The 22,230-nt window shown below is 37.7% G+C and overlaps 2 protein-coding genes across 2 annotated transcripts; one reads left to right on the top strand and one right to left on the bottom strand.

Moving 5' to 3' along the window:
- The first annotated feature begins 13,582 nt into the window (after window positions 1-13,582).
- On the top strand, window positions 13,583-18,116 carry LOC110792522 (uncharacterized). Its single transcript, XM_021997345.2, has 4 exons — window positions 13,583-13,679; window positions 14,783-14,858; window positions 15,684-16,377; window positions 17,203-18,116. The coding sequence occupies exons 2-4, from the start codon at window positions 14,812-14,814 to the stop codon at window positions 17,533-17,535; spliced, it is 1,074 nt and encodes a 357-aa protein (XP_021853037.1). The 5' UTR covers window positions 13,583-13,679; window positions 14,783-14,811; the 3' UTR covers window positions 17,536-18,116.
- Window positions 18,117-20,028: 1,912 nt separating this feature from the next.
- Window positions 20,029-21,825, bottom strand: LOC130467625 (cysteine-rich receptor-like protein kinase 10). The gene is made up of 5 exons (XM_056836190.1): window positions 21,813-21,825; window positions 21,557-21,580; window positions 20,680-20,777; window positions 20,354-20,564; window positions 20,029-20,266 (listed from the first exon to the last, which is right to left on the bottom strand). The coding sequence occupies exons 1-5, from the start codon at window positions 21,823-21,825 to the stop codon at window positions 20,127-20,129; spliced, it is 486 nt and encodes a 161-aa protein (XP_056692168.1). The 3' UTR covers window positions 20,029-20,126.
- Window positions 21,826-22,230: the final 405 nt, after the last annotated feature.

Below are 22,230 nucleotides of genomic sequence, written 5' to 3'. Positions count from 1 at the left end.
CGCCAACAAGTAGTAAGGGCAGTAAGTTTGCAATAAAGAGGATTGTTCTACGGCATCGCCCCATCGTTCCTTTGAACTCAGGGCACCCGTTCATGCTAATTCAAATGCTTGCTAATCCCCTTTGGAAAAAAAAAATGGTACATTGTCAATAGGACTTGGCACTTAACCAAGGCTCACCCTACTCAGGAATATGACATGGGCATCTAAAATCGAAATCTGAAAGCATCATTAATGGGAAGACATAACTGCAACTGGGGGCTAAAAAGTGAAATGAAAGAGCTAGGGAAAGAACTAAGTATACCTTGACCTTTTGTGCAGACATACACCAAGTAAATCTAAGTCAATTTGAAAACGGTTTATATTCCCGCAATTCTGTAAAAGATGGCCCTAAAAGCCTAAAGCACATGCCAAACGGGCACAAGTATATCTTGACGCCTGCACCCTGGCTTCCAGCAAATCCTTAGACAGCATTCCAAAAATCGTAACAGTATTTTGATTCACTCATGTAATCCTGTACGAACCCCTCTATAAGTCAACCTACTTAGGACACCTCGGATTGTACACAGTAGGACTCGGATTTTAAATAATTTTCAAATGATTTTTAAAGACTTCTTCGGACAAATAAAGTGTCGTTGGTTTAAGCTTAGTGTGCGTCCATCTCAACGTTGCAAGTGAGTCAAAAAGATTTTTAAATATGATTATGGGTAAAGAAAGGCACCTAGCTTTTAGTCAAGGCACACTTCAACATGTGACTACCTTGACCATGGCAATGTCACACAATCGACATTTACAAGAGAAGTAGCAAATCACTACTCGAACATACCCCGCACTAAACGAGTCTGGTTCAAACTATTCATGATCCGTGTCACCATGAATGCATAAAAACGTGTGCAAAGCATTATAGCACCAAGCCAATCCCGTAGCTACAATTGGGGGCTTGAGAAAAACACTCTAAAAATGCTCGAAATGACGATTTTATCGCAAATTCTCGACGCTAATGCTATACATATGTCATAAGGGGCTACATCCTAAGCTTTAATCGTGCAAAACGAACCTTAGAATGGCTACAACCCCTCCCAAATTCTAAAGCACTACTTAGAATATATAAAGTCACCCCACTAACAAGGGTAACTGAAAATCGCGAGTCACCAAAACTCCGATCAAACCACTGCACATAACGCTCGCCCTATAAAGCGCCCGTTACACAGTCTACATCGTTCCAAAGCAAAAGCGAAAGAAAAAAAATCAAAAAAAACTGTCAAAGTTCTGCCCAGAAATCATTTTCAACGCCCAGAGCTGGGCGCCGATATCTTTAACGCCCCAGCCTGGGCGCTGAATATCTCTGCTTGCTAAATCTTGCCCTGATATAAAAACAAGAAAGAAACACCTATGAATCCTCGCATCGAACGAAGTAATAAGCCGTGCAAACCCACGCAGAAGGTGCTACACTTATTCGAGCACCTGGACAAGGCATGATGAAATACTCCAATGCAAATGATATCCCAACACCTGGAAGAATGTTCTAAGACACGCCGTTAGGCCACACAAGCCTACGTCGCACCATAAGTTCAACCGTCCCACGGTACAAGTCTAAAAGAAGAGTAAGGCATGTTGCACTAATGTAGGCACGACCAAGAGCACGTGTAAAAGAGGCAAAGACTACTTATCGCCCAAATTCAAAATGCAAGCCACACGACTTCTACATTAAGGATTAAAGGTAGCAAAATATTAACTACCACGGAAGGGATAGCTCGCACCTACACGAGCGGAACCCCAAGGAATCTTTCTCGAAAGAACCTACAAAAATCGTACGCCAAAAGGAAGCATCCCAACATGCATACTTGGGAGCTCCAAGCTACGAAACAACCATAGCAAAATAAAAAAAATCTCGAAGCAAATGTTTGAACAATCGAAAGGACACGATGTTTGAGCCCACTTCATGAATGGGCCTGAACCCTATCAAGCTTCTAAGCAAACTATTCAAAATCAGTCGTTGCTCAAAAAAAAAAAAAAAAAAAAATTCAAGCAATCTGATTAATGGACCGCACACAACGGCCATTCTATGAACGCTCGTTCGCACATACATATCATCATTCACGAACACGTTCAAAAAAATATAAGAGCGATCATAGTCTTACACCTCAAGGTATGTTCCTCGGGCCATATAGACTCGCCCAACTATCGCAATAACTGTACGCCTTAAGAGCAACGGTTCCTTAAAATAATCGCCCCAAAGCAACAAGCACCGTAGTCCACCAATCGGCTACGGCTTCTCAAGAAAATCATCATGTTCTAAAAACAAAGAAATTCTCAAAAGAAATCACAAGGAAAAAAATGAAATAGGGACTTGCCCACCTCAATCGGGCAAGATCGCGGCACACATCGAAAAGACGAATTCAGGTTCGCTCACCTCCAGCGAGCGGGGCGTCCACCCTTTGCGGACAGGGCTCGCCCACCTTCAGCGGGCAGGGTCTGCGTCACTAGCCGCGCAGGTCCTCAGTTTTCGAAAAATAGAATCTTCAAAAAAACAAAATGAAACAGGCTCGCCATCTTTAGCCGGCGGGGTCTACGTCACAAACCACGTAGGTCCTTATTTTCAAAAAGCACAAACAAATTTCAAAATAGATTCGTCCACTTCTATCGGACGGGGTGTCCACCCTTAGCGGACAAGGTTCGCCATCTTTAGCCGGCGGGGTCTACGCCACAAACCGCGTAGGTCCTTATTTTCAAATTTCAAAAACAGATTCGTCCACTTCTATCGGACGGGGTGTCCACCCTTAGCGGATAGGCTCGCCATCTTTAGCCGGCGGGGTCTGCGCCATTAAACCGCGCAGGTCCTTAGTCGCTGCAGCGATAACTTTTGCTGGATTTTCCTTCGTTTTACGTCCTATAAAAACAAGGGTGCTGGATTTTCCATCGTTTTACGTCCTATAAAAACAAGGGGGTTTTCTCGTTTAACTAGCCTTGAAAATGAGAATTTTTTAAAAACATTTTACCTCGGGATTGGGCTTGGCCAGGCCCAATTACACTTTACAGCTTTGATTTCGAAAAACTCTGTAGCTACTCCCAATGACAAAGTGAGGGAGTTTCTGCGCACCTTTAGATCCTTCCAATGACAAAGTGAGGAAGTTTCTATACTATTCGTTGACAAATCCCAATGACACGTGAGGGATATGTCGACACTTCAAGTGATGACCCTTAAGTCAAATGTTATCACTCGGGGGCTCGTGAGACCCTCGCCAAAACAGGTCACCATGGCTTGTGCGACGCACTCCGTCTAATACTTTGACCATCGTCTTATTCCAAGACTCAGTCAAAGTGGGGGCTAACTGTAGACACCTACTTTTGTCCCCATTCTCGAAAGGGAAGGTTCGATGATGAAAACGTAAATCTCCACTTGACAACGCATCTCCTATAAAATAACGAATCTCAATTCCCCTTTTCATTTCACCCGAAACCTGCTATTTATGGAAACCTGCTAAAAATAGTAACTGTCGTAAAGGGTAGTTGCTAAAAGTAGTAAGAATAAAAAGATAGAAACCTGTCAGAATTAGGTGTTGCACTCCAACATAAATCCTAAAAGAGATAGAAATTGTAAAAGGAATTCTATTCCTATCGCAGTTCGATAAAAGAGTTAACGTATTAATTAAACTCATAACGAACCTAGAGTTCGTAAAGGGCCCAGACGCATTCCGTCGTAAATTGATACGCACCAAATAACTCGGATTAAGTCTCTTAATGAACTCCGTACTCTAGAGTCCAATCTGACAAAGAATTCTGCCAGACCCTATTTTCAACGCCCAGCCCTGGGCGCCGAAATCTTTGACGCCCAGAGCTAGGCGCCTAAAATACCTGGGACGGATTCTTTTCCTAATCCATTTCGTATTCAAATTCCTGAAAAACTATCTTTCTACGCCACTTTTTCCTATAAATAGACCCCTAAGTTCGACGTGAAAAGAACACACAACAACACACAATTATATTTTGAGTATTGACTCCAACCCTTAGCCTAAGCCTCTCGCTGCGAAACTGTTCACGCGTTCTGTCGCAATCGATCCATAAATCGAACAGAACTATCCTGTCCCATAATTGAGATTCGTTAAATAAAAAGGAGAAATAGCAAAGTCAAAGTGGTTAGTTTTCTGAGAACCGTGACGCACCTCTCAAGGGTGCGTCGTAATGTGTCCCTTTTCGATGATTTAACTGCTTTCCTCGCCCTTTTTATGAACTGTTAAACTAACCTAATCTGATTGTTCTATCACGCCTAACAAATATAATATTTTTGGGAAATTGGATTATCATGCTAGGTCCCTTAATGCTATTTAAATCAGATAATCACGATCTAATTAGTATTATATGTTGCATATTGCTAAAATCAATTCAAATTAGTTTAATAGTTAACACATGTCCCTTCAATTATTTATGCTGAGCTAGTAAGGATATTCTGCCTCTGGAGTTATCGACGAGCGAAGTACTCCTCTCGGTAGTTACAGTCCTCCGAACCCTCAATCTCTACCTTGCGGGTGTATGTTGAGAGATCCCCACACCAGGGATCACAAGGGAACCTACGGCCGTCGTGGTCAAACATAATTGCACTCCCTTTATGTCACGATAACCGGGTTTTGTCAGTTTTTCTCATTGTCGTTAAAAACTGAATGGCGACTCCTATATTACTAGTCAATTGGGTGTAAACTCACAGGAAATCCAATTACACTTGATTGAATAAAAAGAATCGTCACACCCACGAGGGACCAGGTCACGCATTAGCCTCGTGCTTTTTCGACCCCCTCACAGGCAGATCTGCCCAATAATCAACTCCGACGCCAAATCCCACGCCTGACTTTGGGCGTTGAAGATTAATCCCACGATCATTTTAAGCTAAGAAATGGCAAACGAATAAGGAAATAAACACCGTTGGTCCACTATTAGGCTACGGTTTCTCGAGAAATAATTATTCACCAATCAACGGTGATCTCAAATGAACGGTTCGTTCCAAAAAAAAAAAAGAATCTCTAGACGAAAAGAAAAAAGAAAACGAACGAACAAGAGGCCAACTGTGTCATCAAGAAACCTCGCCAGAAATCATTTTCAGCGCCCAGCGCTGGGCGCCGAAATCTTTAACGCCCAAGCATGGGCGCCGAAAATGATCCCATACCCAAAAAAGAAAGCCCTAACTTCTATAGGCCCCTGCCGTATCCATTCGACTCGAAAATTGCCGATTTCTTTACTGAAAGTCGCACTCCACGACTTCATCAAAGTAGCATACCACTACAAAGATCGCTCGCACTTACGAGCACGATCCCCAAACACGATCAAGGACATTACAAAATGCGTATCCCCAAGGAACCTCTTTGACAAGAAATGACCGTCAAGCACGAATGCTTGGGGGCTCGAATGAAAATATATTATGCAACAATATTCCCAAACTACGTTGTACGAAGTCCCGTGTTTGGATGTCTCAAAAGATAAAACCGGTTTACGACCTCAAGACAAAGGTCGCCGTTGATACTTGTACATGGTCCTATGATCAAAAACCAAGTGGTGGCAAAATTGAGCCGTAAAGACTAGCTCAAAACCATGAAAGAAGATGACCACAAGAAAATGGTCCGTCTAAACACGTTGTCAACCCACATTCAGGTTGCAACTAAATCCGAGCATCCCTCGAAAGAATTCGCTCCTGCAAGAATGATTAAGAAAAGACATTCTCAAAAGAAATCACGATGAACAAAAGAAATAGGAACTTGCCCATCCTCAGCGGGCAAGATCGCGTCACGAACAACGCGAGTTCCAAATCGAAAAAAACGAATTCAGGGACGTCCATCCTCAGCGGACAGGGCTCGCCCACCTTCAGCGGGCGGGGTCTGCGTTAATAGCCGTGCAGGTCCTCAGTTTTCAAAAAATGAGATCTTCAAAACAAAAAAACAGGCTCGCCATCTTCAGCCGGCGGGGTCTACGTCACAAACCGCGTAGGTCCTTATTTTCAAATTTCAAAATAGATTCGTCCACTTCTATCGGACGGGGTGTCCACCCTTAGCGGACAGGCTCGCCATCTTTAGCCGGTGGGGTCTACGTCACAAACCGCGTAGGTCCTTATTTTCAAAAAAAACCACAAACAAACTTCAAAACAGATTCGTCCACTCCTATCGGACGGGGTGTCCACCCTCAGCGGACAGGCTCGCCATCTTTAGCCGGCGGGGCCTGCGCCACTAACCGCGCAGGTCCTTAGTCGCTGCAGCGATAACTTTTTTCGGTTTTCCCTTTTTCCAAAAATTAAAGGATTGGTTTTCCGTTTTTCCAAAAAAGAACGATGTGCTTGATTTTCCTTCGTTTTACGTCCCATAAAAACAAGGGGGTTTTCTCGTTTAGCTAACCCTGAAAATGAGAATCTTTAAAAACATTTTACCTCGTGATTGGGCTTGGCCAGGCCCAATTACACTTTATAGCTTTGATTTCGAAAACATCTGTAGCTACTTCCAATGACAAAGTGAGGGAGTTTCTACGCATCTTTAGATACTTCCAATGACAAAGTGAGGGAGTTTCTATACTACCAGTTGACAAATCCCAATGACACGTGAGAGATATGTCGACACTTCAAGTGATGACCCTTAAGTCAAATGTTATCACTCGGGGGCTCGTGAGACCCTCGCAAAACAGGTCACATACACTATGGCTTGTGTGACGCACTCCGTCAAGTACTTTGACCATCGTCTCATCCTGAGACTCAGTCAAAGTGGGGGCTAACTGTAGACACCTACTTTTGTCCCCATTCCCGAAAGGCAAGGTTCGATGACGAGAACATAAATCTCCACTTGGCAACGCATCTCCTATAAAATGACGAATCTCGATCACCCTTTTCATTTCACCCGAACCTGCTATTTATAGAAACATGCTAAAAATAGTAACTGCCGTAACGGGTAGTTGCTAAAAGTGGCAAGACATAAAAGATAGAAACCTGTCAGAATTAGGTGTTGCACTCCAACATATATCCTAAAAGAGATAGAATTTGCAAGAGGAATCCTATTCCTAGTATAATTCGAAAATAAAGAGTTACGTATTAATTAAAATCCTAACGAGCCTAGAGTTTGTAACGGGCCCAGACGCATTCCGTCATAAAGTTAATACGCACTAAAAGACTCGGATAAGTCTCAAAGACTCCGTGTTCCACGAGTCCAAATCGGACAAGGAAATACGGCCCAGACCCTATTTTCAATGCCTGGCTCTGGGTGCCGAAATCTTCGGCGCCCAGCCCTGGGCGCTGAAAATACCTGGGTACGTATTCTCTCCTAATTCTTCTTGGATTAGAGCTCTACAATTCTATCTTTCCACGAACTCTTCCCTATAAATAAAACCCCAAATTCGACGTGAAAAGGACACACAACACACAATTCATATTCTGAGTATTGACTCCAACCCTTAAGCCTAAGCCTCACGCTGCGAAATTGATCCCGCGTTCTGTCGCAATCGATCCAAAAATCGAACAGAACGTATCCTGTCTCTTGTAGCTGAAGAATTAAGCCCGGAAACTTGAGATTCGTTAAATAAAAGGAGAAATAGCAAAGCCAAAGTGGTTAGTTTTCTGAGAACCATGACGTACCTCTCAAGGGTGCGTCGTAACGTGTCCCTTTGCATGATTTAATCGCTTTCCTCACCCTTTTTATAAAACCGTTAAACTATTAAATCTGATTGTTCTATCACGCCTAATAAAGATAATATCTTGGGAAATTGAAGTATCATGCTAGGTCCCTTAAATCAATCTAAACAAGATAACCGCGATCGATCTAGTACTATGTGTTGCATATTGTTAAAATCAATTCAGATTAGTTTAATAATTAACGCATGTCCCTTCAATTATTTATGCTGAGCTAGTAAGGATATCCTGCCTCTGGAGTTATCGAAGAGAGAGTACTCCTCTCGGTAGTTACAGTCCCCCGAACCCTGAATCTCTACCTTGCGGGTGTACGTTGACAGATCCCCACACCAGGGATCGTAAGGGAACCTATGGCCGTCGTGGTCAAACATAATTGCACTCCCTTTATGTCACGATAACCGGGTTTTGTCAGTTTTTCTCATTGTCGTTAAAAACTAAATGGCGACTCCTATATTACTAGTCAATTGGGTGTAAACTCACAGGAAATCCAATTACACTTGATTTGACAAAAAGAAACGTCACGCCCACGAGGGACGAGGTCACGCATTAGCCTCGTGCTTTTTCGATCCCCTCACATAGACTCGTTCGAATTGATCGAGGATGATGAAGCCATTGACAGGGTCTATTGAAATGGTTCGATTCATGGCAAATTTACCTTAAAATCCGCTTTAAAAATCATTAGAGGTGAGCTGGATATGGGTTCAACTGGGAATTGGGAATTTGTCTGGAAATTACCAATCCCACAAAGAATTAGATACTTTCTCTGGCTGGCTTTGCACAACCGGCTAATGACCAATGCGAATCGTTTCATTCGCAAGCTCACAAGCGATCCAGGGTGCTTAGTATGTGGGGAAGTCGAGGAAAACGTGGAACATATTCTCAGAAAGTGTCCAATGGCTACACTAGTATGGCGAAAGTTTCCGGGTATTAATGATCATGAACTGTTTGGAGGTACGTTTGAGACTTGGGTAATTCGGAATGTGAAGCGTGACCAAACGAGAGATGAAGGCTGGCCAGTGATGTTCTGCTCCACACTATGGTGGCTATGGAAGTGGAAGAATTGTAGAGTCTTTGAGAGACAACCAGATATTCCAGTTGATCAGTTGGGGTTCATTGTGGCAAAAGTGGGGTTGATTACACAGGCACTGGGGAGAGGGGACAGTTTAGAGGGGAACTCGAGAGGTGGAACAAGGGAAATCCTTGTCCGCTGGGATTATCCACCAAGTGGGTGGGTTAAACTGAATACAGATGGAGCGGAAAAAAATAACCCAGGTAAAGCAGGTGCAGGAGGGATTGTCCGCGGTCATGGAGGGGAAGCTTTGGTAATGTTTGCCGCAAAATGTGGGTTTACATCGAGCACAAAGGCTGAACTGATGGTTGTACTGAGGGGGTTGGCCTTAGTGTCGAATGGAGGACACAAACGAGTACTGCTAGAGGTCGATTCAATGGTCGTGGTACGTTCCTTGCTAGGGGAAGACACTCCTAGATCTCCCTATTTTCACATTATTAGGAGGTGCAAATAAATGATTGAGAAGCAAGAATGGGAAGTGGAGATCAAACACTGCTATAGAGAAGCTAACCGGGCTGCGGATTGGTTGGCTAACTATGGGGTGGGCCTTGTCCCTAAGCTGAGTATAATGGAGGTGGCTCCACCGAGCCTTCGTATTATTCTCTTGGAGGACCTGGGGGGACTAGCGTTGCTTCGCAAGGTTCCTGCTGTGGCAGCGTGAAACTGAAGGAGTCATGTGGTTGGTTGTGTGCTGGGTTGCGTTCGTTATTTCTTTCGTTTATGCCTTTTGTTCTAGTAGCTAAGTTTTTGAGTTTTTTGTGATTTATGTTTCTTTCTTGTGTGTGAATATTTTATCTATTTAATGGGCTCGATCCTCTTTTCTCAAAAAAAAAAAAAAAAAAAGATTGTAGAAGAAAAATGAGATATTTAAGTAAGTGGTATGTCAAGTTAGTAAAAGATGAGGTGGAAGAAGGAGAAGGATGAGAGATAAATTATTTTTCACTTGACCGAAAGTCAATGATGCACATGGTCTAAAGGAAGAGATTTATAATCCATCAAACTTCAATCTTAATTAATAGATCACGACCTAGCTCATTATTTTCTATTGAGTATATTATTTTTTGATCGAGGAAAGAATTATTGACCATATTTGATATGAATTTATTTAGATCGTATGACTTCTAAAAATAATAGCTTTCTGATTAAGGAAAGACGAGTGTTCAATATTTATCATAGGAGTAGAATGGTAGACAAAAAAAACGATAAGAAATCATATAAACGCATTGCAATTTGTAATTAGCATTGCGTAATTTTGTTCTTTACGTGTTATGTTGAAGGTTTTCATTTTTTGCTTTATATTGAGAATCTTTCATTTTATATAGCAATATGTGTAATTTTCCTTGATTGGTTCAAAAAATTAAATAAATGAATCTTGGATTGAAGTCCTATATCTTGTTATTTTTTTTTAATAAAGAATAAAACTTGTACACTCACTTTATACAAAAAAGACAATAATGGATTTTGGATAAATTGAAAATATGATTTAATGGAAAAATTACATTAATAATCCAACCTTTTGACAATCTTCCGTTAATAATTCAACCTTTAGATTATTATCTAATAATCCAATCTTTGCACCTAACCGATCACCAACCTATCATAGCAGGTAACCTATACTCTTGCCATGCAATCATTTGTCATAATTTATTTTATTTTATTGTTTTTTCCTCTCTTTTTTTTTCTCCTTTCTCCTCTACTATTCATGTTTTCTCCTCCTTCCTCCATCGCCCCACATCCTCTCTCTCCTCCATCCTCCACCGCCAACCTTACTCATTCCCACCATCATTGTCGTCATCATCATCATCTAGTCATCAAAATTAATGACAAATGATTCTGATATTGTAACATAAATGTCTTTAGTATTCTGTCAAAAGTCGTGTTAAGTGATTATTCTAATCAATCAAAAACATTGAGCGTTAAAACTCTAACACTTTCCATTGGAATATTAAATCTCTCACACTTTTTCAATGTGAGATTTTGGATAAAAGTAAAAATTTTACTCCGTACTATTAATAAACGTAATTTGCATTGTTAAAATAAAAAAAGGGTATAGAGTAGTATTTTTATCCACATTAATCTATATTATTATTAAATCTCCAAGGAAAATCATGTCACGCCACCATGTGTCACCTTCTCTAAACATGATAAGGTGCCACATCAACAATGATATGGAGGATGTGCTTTTGCTATATAGATACACAAAATGTTTTTGTTAGGGTTCGAACATGGAACCAACAAGAAATATAGTAGAAAGCTTACCATCTTAGCTATACTATTATTTATGCCTTTTAACTCTATTTAAATATATTTTAGTGGGATAGGATTAGAGTAATTGTATTTATTCTATTTTTCACATGGTTTATGTTATTTATTTTCTAACTTCACCACATAGTGATAGCAAGAAAATTTAATTTTATTACCATTATTGAAAATGGTTTTGAATAATGGCTGCATTTTTAATTTGTGCATTTTCTACACATAATAGAACACGTTTTTTCATTAATTAGTCAACAATTGTGTTCGCATATGTGGATCATAACATATACACAAAAACTTTATTAGATATTAGACATGAATTACAAATATTAACAACTCAAAAGGGAAGAACATTATTACTTAAAATTGATACGTACTACATACAATACATCACATCCAAATAAAATAAACGATCTCCGAAAAGTTATTATTAAAAGATCAAAGTCGCATTCGCAATAAATGTAAACAATGCGTAAAAATTTCGTATATTATCCAATATTGTAACCGGTGCATTGCCCGTGACACACACTAGTTAATTAAATCACGTAAATGATATGAAACATAAAGATTAAGAAGGGACGAAGAAAAAATTAATCAATCAACTAATTATAAAAACAGAATCAATCAATTAATATTTTGATAAATAAATAAATAAAATGGCAGGGTTCAGAAGAAGACGGGTATATACATTTATACGTATGAAATTGTTGGAAATTTGAGTCCCTCGCCATTAAACTCATTTCACATTAATTTTCTTTTACAATAACTAAAAAATTAGGGGCTCGATTCACACTATGAACATTTTGAGGGACAGAGGGAGAGTTCTCCTTATCATTCTCCCACTCTTAAAATTAACCCGAGCGGACTTTTCCGGTAGAGCGATTTATCTTACATTAAAAAAATAAAAAGTAAAGTAAATTTCATTTCGTTATGGGGGTATGTAGGACACCATTAATTAAATTTGGCAAATCCGGCAAATAGTTTTGTCATCTCTGTCTTTCTTGATAAAAATTCACGAGTTCACACAAAAATGAATTTATTACTTTGACTCTACACTTTCTTTGGATTATTGATTACGACTTCACGTCTACGGAGTACATTATTTTGAGTCTTGAATCACGGGTTCTTCTCCATCTAAATTTTCTTCTTTTGAGGAAAATCCTTATCCTTTTCTTTGAATCAATCATTGAATTGTTCTCTAATTTCCAGTTTTGCAAGTATCCATAAATTGCATATTTCAAATGAATAAATTGTACTCCTCCATTTTTATTTTTAGTTTTATTATCATACACGTGATTTAACAACTAATGCAAATTATGGAGTATTGATAATATTTTTATTTTTATGCAAATTATGGAGTATTGATAATATCTTTATTTTTTTTATTTAAATAATGCAAATTATGTTTATTGATAATATTTTCATTTTTATTCAAAATATCAAATTGGAAAAGTATGGAAGATTTAATGTACAAATGGAAAAGTGTAAAATATGGAACGCCCTAATGAATTTCATTGATTAAAATAATCAGTTGCGCAATTTTTGATAGAATATATTAAGGAAATTTGTGCTATAAGAGCATGAACATCCAACAGCATGAATCCTCCTTTTAATACTCTCTCTCTCCTCCTAAGAAGACTCCGCATTGATGTAGAAATTGAGGAGAGGATTTCGTTTTAAAGAGTAATAACATTCATCCTCTATCTGAAGAGGATGAATTAATTGAAGCTCCTTGGCTCGTCCATGATTTCCTCTCCTTAATGTAATTATTATTATTTTTTATTTTTTTTTGGAGAGAAATTGAGGAGAGAATTTCCTAAAAAAAGTAATGTAGTTATTTTATTTTTTTTGGAGGGAAAAAACTGCACTAGGAAGATGTGTCATTCTTGGTATCTGTTTATTGAAGTATAATTTAACTAAATGATTAATACAAATTTTTATATAAGACGGCCTTACACAAAAGATCACCTTGATGTCATATTAGTTAAGCACTGAAACCAATTAGTTAAGCAACGGAACTAATTAGTTAACCAATAGAACAAATTAATTAAGCAATTAAAGTGGTCTTTTCGGTAAGACGGTTTTACACAAAAGTTGCCGAATGGTTAATATGTTAACTTGACCAAAATGTTAATTAAATATATTTTCTATTATTGATAATTATTTGACTAAAAATATTACAAAAATCGGCGTCTATACTCTTATATTCTATAACCCAATAACTTTTTTCCATAAATAAACATTTTGTACAAAATGAGAGAAAAATAAAATAAAATAGATATGTTATTTTAAGAAAGAAATTTTTGGCGGGAAAATTTTACATTAGGAACTGACATGTGTCATTCATGATGTTTTTTTAATATAATGATATAAATAATAACTATTTAACTACAATGTATAACTATTTGGTAATAAATTGGTATTTTGCATAAGACCGACTATGCCAACTTTTATAATCTTAATTACATTAATTTAGTGTATCGGAGTTATATTTGACCTGCGTTCACACGTCCTGGCGTCCAGGCCACCATTTTGCCTTTAATAATTTTGTCTTCAAAGAATAAATAAATGAAGTTATGAGCGGTAGAAGAGAGTTTTGGGTTCTATAAATAGGTACGGTCGATAGCCTAACGAAGTAACTCATCAACAAATATCACACTTGCGAATAATCTGAGTAGCGAGCTGTTCTTACGTTGCTTAAGCATAGTAAGTACTTATAGTACGTAGTATTATAATTTATAACCCTATATATTTCTAAGTTTCTAGCCCGTAAATACTGGACTAAGAAATCGTGAAGGTTGAGGTCTGGTCAGGGTTCTTCTTTCTTTAAACATAACTATTTACTACGTATATGTTTGCTAGCTACTTAATTTCTTACATACTTCTCTATATCATATAGTATTGTGCTATGTTTGGAGATTGAGGTGGTGAAGTAATGGTATCGCTTCTCACCTTATCTCCATGTGGTCTAGAGATCGAATCTCATGAAACTTATTTGGAATTTCCCTTATCTCTCCCCTCAATTGGGTTGGTTACCTTCATCTTACCTTGAAAAAAATATACTTCTTCGTCACGTATCAAGTATCTCTTTTATTAAACACTTTTTTCTCTCTATTCTTTTATACTTATTTACCGATACTTTTTATACTCCGTATATACTATATATGTGAGATCTTGTTACGGAGTACTTATTTACTTTTTAACAACTTCTCTTGATACCGCTAAATAAGTAATTGTTTTTTTTTATATATATAGAGTGTGAAGTTTATTGAAAGTTCTTGCACATACTTGGTGTACAAGTAGTTTATTGTACCTCAGACATAACTCTATTTTTGATAACTTCAAATATGTTTCGATTAACTGTTTATATTATCAAGTAATTTTTTATGGATAAAATTTATAAAGGCTACATACATGATTACCTACCTTTATACATTATGAGTAATTTTGAGGAGATCACTTTTATTAATGAGCAAAAATGTATCACTGAAAGTAAATAACGTTTACATTATATTATGAGGTAATCCTTAGTTAAGAGTTGAGATGAAAGAAATACTTTACTACATAGAAATACTTACGTTAGTTTTTCTCCATTTTAATTATTTTCAGTTCATATTTCAATTTGTAGGTTATGCATATATCTAGGTATAGAAATTATTTATATATCATTCTTTCAATTCCTTTAATTTACGTCTATTGTGTTCTATTGTACGGAGTATTGCGGAATTGTTGTTGCTAATTTCCTATTGACGGCTATACTCCGGCAACCTCGATCCTAACTGGCTAATTCTTTTCCGGCCTTTTCTCAGATTTGATTTCTTGGGAGACTATCATCATTATGGCTAGTGACGGATCTTGGACCGATCAAAATAGGGAGGAATCAAGGTTTGAACCCCAACCCCTAGTTTAAAAATGGAATATCAATCAGACCACCCTTCTATATAAACTTTTTGTATGTTGTCTATTGCGTAGTACTACCTTTGTTTCAAAATAATTTTTATGTTTTCCGTTTTAGTATGTTTCATAAAGTTTTTTACATTGTGTTTTATTATATTTTTAGACATAAAAATTAACTGTTTTACCTCTCTTACCCGACACTATTTATCACTTTCTTACTCATTCTCTCCTATTATTACGAAAGTAATTTTGTTATATTGTTTACTACCTTCGTCTCAAAAAGATCTTTACACTGTCTGTTTTAGTATATTTCATAATGTTTTTTACACTTTGTTTTATTCTATTTCTTGACATGAAAATTTACTATCTTACCCCGGCCCTCTAATCCCACAATATTTACAACTTTCCACTCACTTTCTCTTACTTTATTCATTTTTTTTTCTTACAGTCACCGACCTATTTATCCATCTACCATATTTTATTTTAACCACTCATTTTTTTTTTAATCAATTTTTCCTATTTTGTCTTAATATTTATGCAAATAGTAACCGTAGAGATCATTTTGAGATAGATGTAGTATTAGGGAGTATTTAAGATGCGTTCTATATATTCACCTGATTTTCACTTATTTTCATGAACTTATCTTATCTGAATTTATCTGAACTTATTAGAATTTATCAAAACTTATTTTAATTATAAATTGTAATTAGTCAACCTTTATTTTTCCTGAACTTATTTGAACTCATTTTTCCTAAAATAAGTGAGTTAACTAAGTTTTGTTTAATTCCTAAAACTAAAAAGTTAAAATTTCAGGGAGGTTGAGCCCAACGAAGATAGGCTAGTAGTTAGGGATACATCTGCGGAGAAAAGTTCAGCCGGAATCTTGTCAATATGGCATTGCATATTGACAAGGTACTTGGCTATTTGTGCAAACAATGACGGGAGGCCGAAGGAGGAGGAGAAGACACACTACACAATGATAGAGATCTACAGGCACATGAGGCATTTACGTTTGGCAATGAACGGGATCGAAAACCCAGATTCAATCAGCATCTCTGAAATAGCAAAACCCTTCAATTCCATGTTCACTATAATCTCAGAAGATGAATGGGTTGAACAGCTTCAATCCCTGATGCAGGAAGTAATAACTATGAGAGATTCTCTCGACGATATCAAGGAACTTCTACTTGTTACTGATTTAAACAAGTGTGTTGTTGAAAATGATAACCAACCAAAAAATTTGATCTGTTTGCTAACCCTTTGGTATTGGTTTGCTGCTTGGTCCTCCCCGGTTGACCAATCGGAAAATCTTAGTAGTGCAACTGCAGATTTCATGGAGGCTATTGAGGCACAGGACAAATCGTTGGGATTTCTTCTTGTTTGCACCTCCCAAATTCAACTCAAGGAGCAACAACAGCTTCAAATTATCTTCTCTAAGCTCCTTCTAATGCTGAAATCAGACCCCAAACATTGGACGGATGTTTTGACCCGATTCATTGATGCAATGGTTAGTGCTTACCTTATAAAATATTTTTTCAAAAATTACTGACTTTATAAAGTCTATTTTTTAAAACTTATCACCCTCGAGACAGGGGCGGAATTAGGGGGGCTGAATTAGGGGGGTTGGATGGCCCCCATGATATGTTTAAGTATTAAATATGCACTATAATAGCACATGTCTAGTATAGTTCAAGTGGTTATTTTTCTTAAATATGGTACAAAGTTCAATTCTTAATTTTTGGTTCCGCCACTGCTTTGGAGCAGATTTTAAACAGTTTTACGTAGGGTGCCGATAGATAAATCAAGTAATATAGCATGTAATTTATACAATTATATATCACAATTTTAGGGGTCAGAACTAAAAATACACTACGGAAATTTTTGCCCATAGGGTCGGGCCCACCCCAGCCATATTGATGATCCGCCATTGACTATCTTATAAAATTTTAATTTAAAATTAACACCTTATAAAATAACAAACATTTAAAGTTACTATTTGTTAACGGATTTTGTCATTTTTCTGTTAATAGGATCCACTTTTGAGTTTATTTATGTTTTTTCTCCAAAATTTCCATTTTTGGGTTTAAAATTATCACCTTATAAAATCACAAGTTATCACCCGTTAACGGAAAAAATTGACAAAACCCGTTGTTAACATGTGGTACCTTTTAAGATTTGTGATCTTATAAAATAATCTTAAATTAAAATTTTATAATTTGATAAGTTTGAAAAAGTAGACTTTATAAAGTTGTAATTTTGAAAATTTCCTCAACAAAAATACCAACACTTGCAGTCATCTGCTTAATTATATTTGTTATCGTGTCTTTTGCAGTCATCTACACCAAAAGCACCCGAAACTCTGATGACTTCGTCGATGCATCTGGAACCATTTCAAAACGCCAATAAGTTTGATTCCATCTCGAACCCTCCTATAACAACAACATTAGCAATAAGTTTTCTCCCATCACTAGCGAACATAGTTAAAGCTGTGGTACAAACTGCAGTGGTAAAGCTCGTAGTTGAAAACGGCATAAAAGCTGGTAAAGCTCTTTGTACGAAAGTAGCAGAAAATTCTGATGAAATTCTAGAAACACTGAAAGGTGCAGCGAAAGTGGTAGGAAGAGCGCAAGTGGCAGGGAATACAGGAGTGATAGTCCACTATTGAGGAAGTATAAATCCATATCTGATATGTATTTCAAGATATATATCACACCATTAAACGACAAAATCGGCTAAAGGAAAATACTAAAGGACAAAATCAATTTCTTTTGAAAATGACATCAGTTTATGAAAAATGACATCGATCTTTGAAAAATGGCATATTCTTTGAAAAATGTTACATACTTTAATATTTATCTTATCCCTATTTTATCGTTTAGTGGGATAATATGTATCTTGAAATGCATATCAGATATTAACCTCTCCACCCTCGTCCATTATTAATAAACTAAAGGCATAAAGGTAGGTTTTTTTTTGTCACTTTTTCCTATCACGGCCAAGAAAGTGACCTCAAATAAATTTAATATATTGTAATTTGTTTAAGTAACTACTCCACGTGTCTTTACTTTGTAATTTGTTACGTATCAGTACTTTAATATTTTTTTTGGGGTGAAATCACTACTTTAATTAATTTGTTAGTGTACTGAGTTATTGTTTGTATTCTAGATACCCCCATGTAATTTGTACTCCGCACACATGTTTTTAGTGTATTACCTTTTCGATTAAAAATGCATGGGTTGAATTTAATGTGTTGTGTTCCAGTTTCGTTGGAGAGCTTCAAACCAGGTAGCTAGTAGAGGTGTAGAAACACCCTTGGTGTCTTCTAGACCAACTGATTTTATAATGTCTTTGATGTACTTTCTCCAAGAAAGAAGAGTTCTTGAATAAGTTCTCATTACTTCTATTCTGAGGAAGTACTTTAAAGATCCCAGATCCTTGATGGCAGATCAAGTGCAACTTTAACATCATCAATTTGTTGTTGATTGGTGCCAGTCAACACCATATTATCAACATATATCAATACTAATATATGAACTCACTATTTATCTCCCTGGTGGACAAAGTGTAATTCTGTATGGACTGTTTGAAGCCAAGAGAAACGAGGAGCTTACAGAGTTCTTTGTTACATTGTCTTGAGGCTTGTTTCAAGCCGTATAATAACCTCAACTCTTTAATAAGTTTTCTGTAGAGTTCTTCATCAATGTACCCATGTAGGAAGGCATTGTTTATGTCCACCTGACATAAATCCATAAAGGCCAACCTTTGACAGTAGCCAAAGCAATGACAATTCTTAAGTTTTGCAACCGGTGAGAATATATGTGTCCTATCCCTACAACATGTTGGTAGCCAATAGCAACAACTCTACCCTTGAGCTTTTCTAGATTTACGTCTACAACCAACTTTGCTCTATAAACCCATTTGGAACCTATACTGTTTTTCCCTTAGGAATGTCAGTAATGGACCATGTATCATTAGCCTCGAGAGCTTCAATTTTCTTATTCATTGTTGCAACCCAACCAGCATGATTCTTTGCCTCATTGTAAGAACTGGGCTCAAGGATTTTCATAACATTGACTATGAAAGAGATAAAAGTATGATCAGTTATGGATATAACCGTATTTGAAAAGTCTTTAAAAGAAGCACCTGAAAGTTTACATTCATAATCCTTAAAGTTCAAAGGTGCCTTGATGTTTCTGGGGGTATATCTCTCGACTTGATGAATATTAGGGGAGGTAGTTTCAGAACAATGTCCAGAAAGAGTCCGAGAGTTTTGAGTGTTCCCTAAATTAGGAAGAGGAACAGAAATACGAGTAGAGGAAGGAGTAGGAGAAGAGGGTGAAGCAACATCGTTAGCCAACACGTGTATGTCTTTACATCATTCAGACCAACAACATGGTACATGATTCTTAGTCATAGCATATTCTTTATGTTCTGAGACAACTAACTACTGCATAAGGTTATATGACCATGAATCACAGTTTTGTACGGGAATCCTTACCTGCAATGAACATTATCGAGGTGACAATTCAGTGAAAATCTCGGTCACTCTTAATGCATGATCACGTTGGGTTAAGTCATCCTCTTTGATTCCCCATTAAGGGCACCAATAATTGTTGCCATTCGTGGTCTCTTAGCTGCATCATCTTGGACACATAACAATCCAATGTGCATGCACTTAGCCATTTCATCGACAGGAAAATCACTGCAAAAAGTTGGATCTGTCAACTTTAATGGGATCCCTTCATTCCATAGCCTCCAAGCCTGCACCAAATAATGGTTAAGTCAACAAAATATATGTATCCATTATGACTTTTTAACAATTCAAACAGTTCAATGCTCAAAGGCCTCAAACCCTCAAAGTATAGCTGGTATAGGAGTGACTCTTCAAATTCCTGTTGACGCGAAAACCTGTTCCTTAGACCACTCACAAGCTCCAAGACTATGATTCCAAAGGCGTATACATCTGATTTAACTGAGAATTGGCCTGTAAGCAAATATTCTGGAGCCATGTATCCACTGCAACATTTTGATAGATGCGTAAGCTTTAAGTAATCAAAAGTCTGAGAACAAGGAACATTAACTTACACTTTAAATAAAGAAACTCTCTCATGAAGGGACGTACATGAAGCTAGATTATTAACAAAGGACTCACAAGTCACAATGTTCCAACGATTCTGTCAGTGTTGTCTTGAGTTTGATCTACCCCAAAAAGCTTTGCGATGCCAAAATCTGCTATCTTAAGATTCATAGCTTCATCTAACAGAATATTACTAAGTTTGAGGTCTCAATGCACAATTTTGAGTCGGGAATCTTCATGAAGGTAAAGAAGCCCTCTCGCAATCCTTCAATGATTGTAAATCTTGTTTTCAGGTTTAAAGATTCCCGCTTTGTTGGATCTGGATGTAATATGTATGTTAACCAACCTGTGCATTAAAATTAAGCAAAAAGAAACATTTATACATCAAACTGATGCAGTTCACTACCTGATAGAAATCGGTCAAGGCTCATATTAGGCAAAAACTCATAGACAAGTATCTTTTCCTTTCCTGACAGGCAAAAGCCTAATAGCTTGACCAAATTCCGGTGCTGAAGTTTTGCAACTAAAACTACTTCAGTCTTAAACTCACCAATGCCTTGTTCAGATTGGCTAGACAGCCGCTTTACAGCTATAATATGTCCATCCTCAAGCTTTCCCTGCAAAATATGTAGTATATCTGATTAGGATCTGCCATCAATCAAAAGGCAATATAATTAGCCGTGGTTATGAGTCATTTTCATAACGATACCGTGTAAACTTCACCAAACCCACCTCTCCTAGCTTTTTGTCAGCTGAGAAGTTATTGGTTGCCTTCCGTATTGTGCTCAGGTCGAACTTCAAGGAGTCCACAGTTTCAATCTCATCTGCTTCTGCAACAAGAAACAGCCCAAATGGCCAGAATATTCCACAATTTAGTTATGTTAAAATTCACATAGAATTGTTGTTGCATCTTCAACTCTGATATCCACCTCAACACCAACTATTAAAGATGGAAAAAAAACTATTGTAATATACAACACACTAAAGAGCCCATACAAAGTGCAGCTATACTAGAAAAACAAATATCACACGGATGAATTATGGTATCTGTTCCGGTAAGATATGGGAACGGTTGGAGAGGTCTTGCTGGTCGAGTAGTGCTGTTATCCTGATGATATCCTGCGCAGATAACAAAGATGAACTAGCCTCGAGGGTGATTTGAGGATCCCCCTCCGATGCTAAAGTCAGGTATGATGAGTAATAAGTATTTTAGGTTTTTTGAGAATGATTGTGATTGCGTACCTTTTGTAATAAATGAAGCTCATATATATAGGCGCGGGTCGGGCGTACGGACAAATGGGTCCTACCCGATTGATAGCGACCCGTTGACTTCTTGATTGATCACGTGCCGCCTCCCTACCGGCTTTTAAGAGATGCTGGTAGGGAATAATAGCTGCCGTTAAGGATTATCGGCTATTATCCTTAACTGGTTGGGGATGCTACCAGCCAGCTGGTAGCACACTCGTACAACTAGCCCCCTCAGAGTGAGGATATCTGTCTTGACTGATGTGCTTGCTCTGAAAATAGTGCTCTCCCTACAACTAGCCCCCAAGACTGCGCGTTTTTCGCGAAATGTACTGGTGCGTTTGATTATGTGTTAAGTGCTGACTAGCCTCCTCATAATGAATACCACCTGCATTTTTCGCAAAAACTAAGCAGATATAAAGAAGATAGGGTACCCTGCTCCTTCTTACCGATATGATCCTTTGGGGTTTTGGATGCTGACTAGCCCCCTTGAGACTTTGGATGCTGACTAGCCCCCTTGAGACTTTGGATGCTGACTAGCCCCCTTGAGACTTTGGATGCTGACTAGCCCCCTTGAGACTTTGGATTTGTAGAATTTGGGAAGTATTTTGAATTTGTACCGCTTAAATTCATTCCACGTGTGATGCATCTGCACGTCTTGCGACGCGTGTCGCTTTATCATTTTATTTCAACGGCTGAGATTTGCCCTGTCTGTTCAACTTCCTTTAACTGTCAAATCGCCCGTTTTTTTGACTTTTGACTATTTAACTATCTTTTCTTAAAACGTCAAACATTTTCACTCTTCTCTTCAAACTTTTCTCTCTCCTTCTCAAATCCTCTCCTTTGCTCTTGCGAGTTATTTTTTCGCCGCTGTTTCGGTTGCTGACTGTGGTGTTTGTTGAAGTGCTCTTTCTCGATTCTAGGCTGCTAATTTTCCATTGTGCGAGAAGGTATAGTCTTTTTTTTCTTTTTTGTTTCCTCCCTTCGCATAGGTTTATATTTGGGTATAATGTCGAGTGAGCGAGATAGTGAGAATGT

Source organism: Spinacia oleracea, chromosome 2 (genome assembly GCF_020520425.1).
Source record: "Spinacia oleracea cultivar Varoflay chromosome 2, BTI_SOV_V1, whole genome shotgun sequence".
NCBI classification, from domain to species: domain Eukaryota; kingdom Viridiplantae; phylum Streptophyta; class Magnoliopsida; order Caryophyllales; family Amaranthaceae; genus Spinacia; species Spinacia oleracea.
The sequence above is the reverse complement of the archived record's forward strand: the minus strand, read 5'-3'. Positions and strand labels throughout refer to the sequence as shown.

Excerpts from the sequence above, each read along its gene's own strand:
- LOC110792522 (XM_021997345.2), top strand. The coding sequence starts at position 14,812 with ATGGCTAGTGACGGATCTTGGACCGATCAAAATAGGGAGGAATCAAG. Across the intron at positions 14,859-15,683 it reads CAAAATAGGGAGGAATCAAG|GGAGGTTGAGCCCAACGAAG; the intron begins GTTTGAACCCCA and ends TTAAAATTTCAG. Across the intron at positions 16,378-17,202 it reads CCCGATTCATTGATGCAATG|TCATCTACACCAAAAGCACC; the intron begins GTTAGTGCTTAC and ends TGTCTTTTGCAG.
- LOC130467625 (XM_056836190.1), bottom strand. Across the intron at positions 20,778-21,556 it reads TATTCATTATGAGGAGGCTA|AAGCAGATGAGATTGAAACT; the intron begins GTCAGCACTTAA and ends TTCTTGTTGCAG. Across the intron at positions 20,565-20,679 it reads CTGACAAAAAGCTAGGAGAG|GGAAAGCTTGAGGATGGACA; the intron begins GTGGGTTTGGTG and ends CATATTTTGCAG.